This window comes from Otolemur garnettii, unplaced genomic scaffold (assembly GCF_000181295.1).
Source record: "Otolemur garnettii isolate 467f Iridium unplaced genomic scaffold, OtoGar3 scaffold00047, whole genome shotgun sequence".
Classification (NCBI taxonomy): Eukaryota; Metazoa; Chordata; class Mammalia; order Primates; family Galagidae; genus Otolemur; species Otolemur garnettii.
In genome coordinates, this window is record NW_003852442.1 from 672,310 (window position 1) to 673,926 (window position 1,617).

Sequence of the window (1,617 nt, forward strand, 5' to 3'; positions counted from 1 at the left end):
AGCTTTAGCTAAACTGATGCCAGATTTCATAGGAAGATGAATCAAGTCCCCTCTCCATATTCACATGAGCACAATGTAATCGTCTCATGATGTCCTCAGAGAACTGGTTCCAGGACTCCAGCAGACCAAAATTTGTGCTAGGTTGACAGGTGTGCATAAAATATAACACAGTATTTACAGAGAACTGATGCACAACCTCCCTTATACTTCAAATCGTCTTGCATTACCTATAATGCCTAATACAATGTAAATGGTATATAGTTGTTACACTTTATTGCTTTTAAATTTGTGTTTTTTAAATTGCTATAATGCAATTGTATGTTTTTTTAATATTTCTGAACAGTGGTGGTTGAACCCACAGGTGCAGAGAGCCTCGTGTAGTCTAAAAGGCTATTTTCATGTGCCTAAGAGTCATGTTAAAGGTATATGAATGGGTAGCAATTCACAGAAGACAGATACACTCCAAAAGACTCTGAAACCTGGCTCGGCACCTGTAACTCAGCGGCTAGGGTGCCGGCCACATACATCGGGGCTGGTGGATTTGAACCTGGCCTGGGCCTGCTAACCAATGACAACTACAACAAAAAAACCCAGCCAGGTACTGTGGCAGGCACCTGTAGTCTCAGCTACTTGGGAGGCCGAGGCAAAATAATTGCTTAAGCCCAAGAGTTTGAGGTTGCTGTGAGCTGTAATGCCACGGCACTCTACCCAGGGTGACAGCTTGAGGCTCTGTCTCAAAAAAAAAGAAAAAGTTGGCTATGAAATGCAGCCAAGTTACGCTCATACCCGGAATAACCCCACTGGAATGAAGGAGGCTAAATTGCTGGTAGGGGTGATTTCCAAGTTTCAACGCTACTTTCATCACCAGGGGAAAATGTTTTCAGGAACCCTGATCACAGAACAGTTACCTGGAAGACTCAATGCCGTTTCTGTTAGATTTCACAAAGAAGGGGACCTTCCCGTTTCTGGTGATGTCCACCAGGCCCCCTTGGTCATCAAGGATCCCGTAGTGGATGGCGGCCCGGCATATGCTGGAGGCCTGTGGGAGGAGAGGGTGACCACACTTCCATTCTGGGTTCATCTTTGTCAGAAATACCCACGTGGCTGTCCTCAACCTGCTATCAGCCAAAAAGACAGGCCAGGATTCCCCAACTTCTGAGGCTAACCTCTCTCTATAACCATGTCTTTGTTCCTAGGGTCGCTTATCTAAAAATATTCTTCCAAGTGGCTTTACAAAGTAAGAACAGTGACAAACAGCCCTTTCTCCCCATTCGGTTGATCATATTAACACCCCAACTAAGAGGGAGACTGGCGTCCGTGAGGATCAGTCCAGTTCCTAAAAGTGACTTCACAAGTCGGTGAGCCCGTGAACGTACAGCCAGATCCGTTCTGGAAACAGCAGGTCTGATTTGGGAAAGAAAATCTTTTCCTGGAAAACCGCCAACTTCCTTTAAAAGCGACACGACAGGATTCTACACGAGCCATTTAAAGAAGTAACCAGCCACACTTACACTTTCATAAAACAGGGTCCCGAAAATCTTTGCCTTGTTGTTCAGACAGCCTGCTGGGCACTGATACCTGGCGGGGAGAAATAAAATGACGTCCAGAGATAAAGAT

At 45.4% G+C, this 1,617-nt stretch overlaps 1 protein-coding gene across 1 annotated transcript in view; it reads right to left on the reverse strand.

Annotated features, from left to right (window-relative positions):
* CRISPLD2 (cysteine rich secretory protein LCCL domain containing 2) overlaps positions 1–1,617 on the reverse strand; it is a 63,613-nt gene that overhangs the window by 25,503 nt on the left and 36,493 nt on the right. Inside the window, exons 9-10 of the mRNA XM_003791289.3 lie at positions 1,512–1,578; positions 909–1,039 (exon numbers count right to left, since the gene is read on the reverse strand). Of these exons, the coding sequence (XP_003791337.1) occupies positions 909–1,039; positions 1,512–1,578 (198 nt within the window). The remainder of the gene's footprint in view (positions 1–908; positions 1,040–1,511; positions 1,579–1,617) is intronic.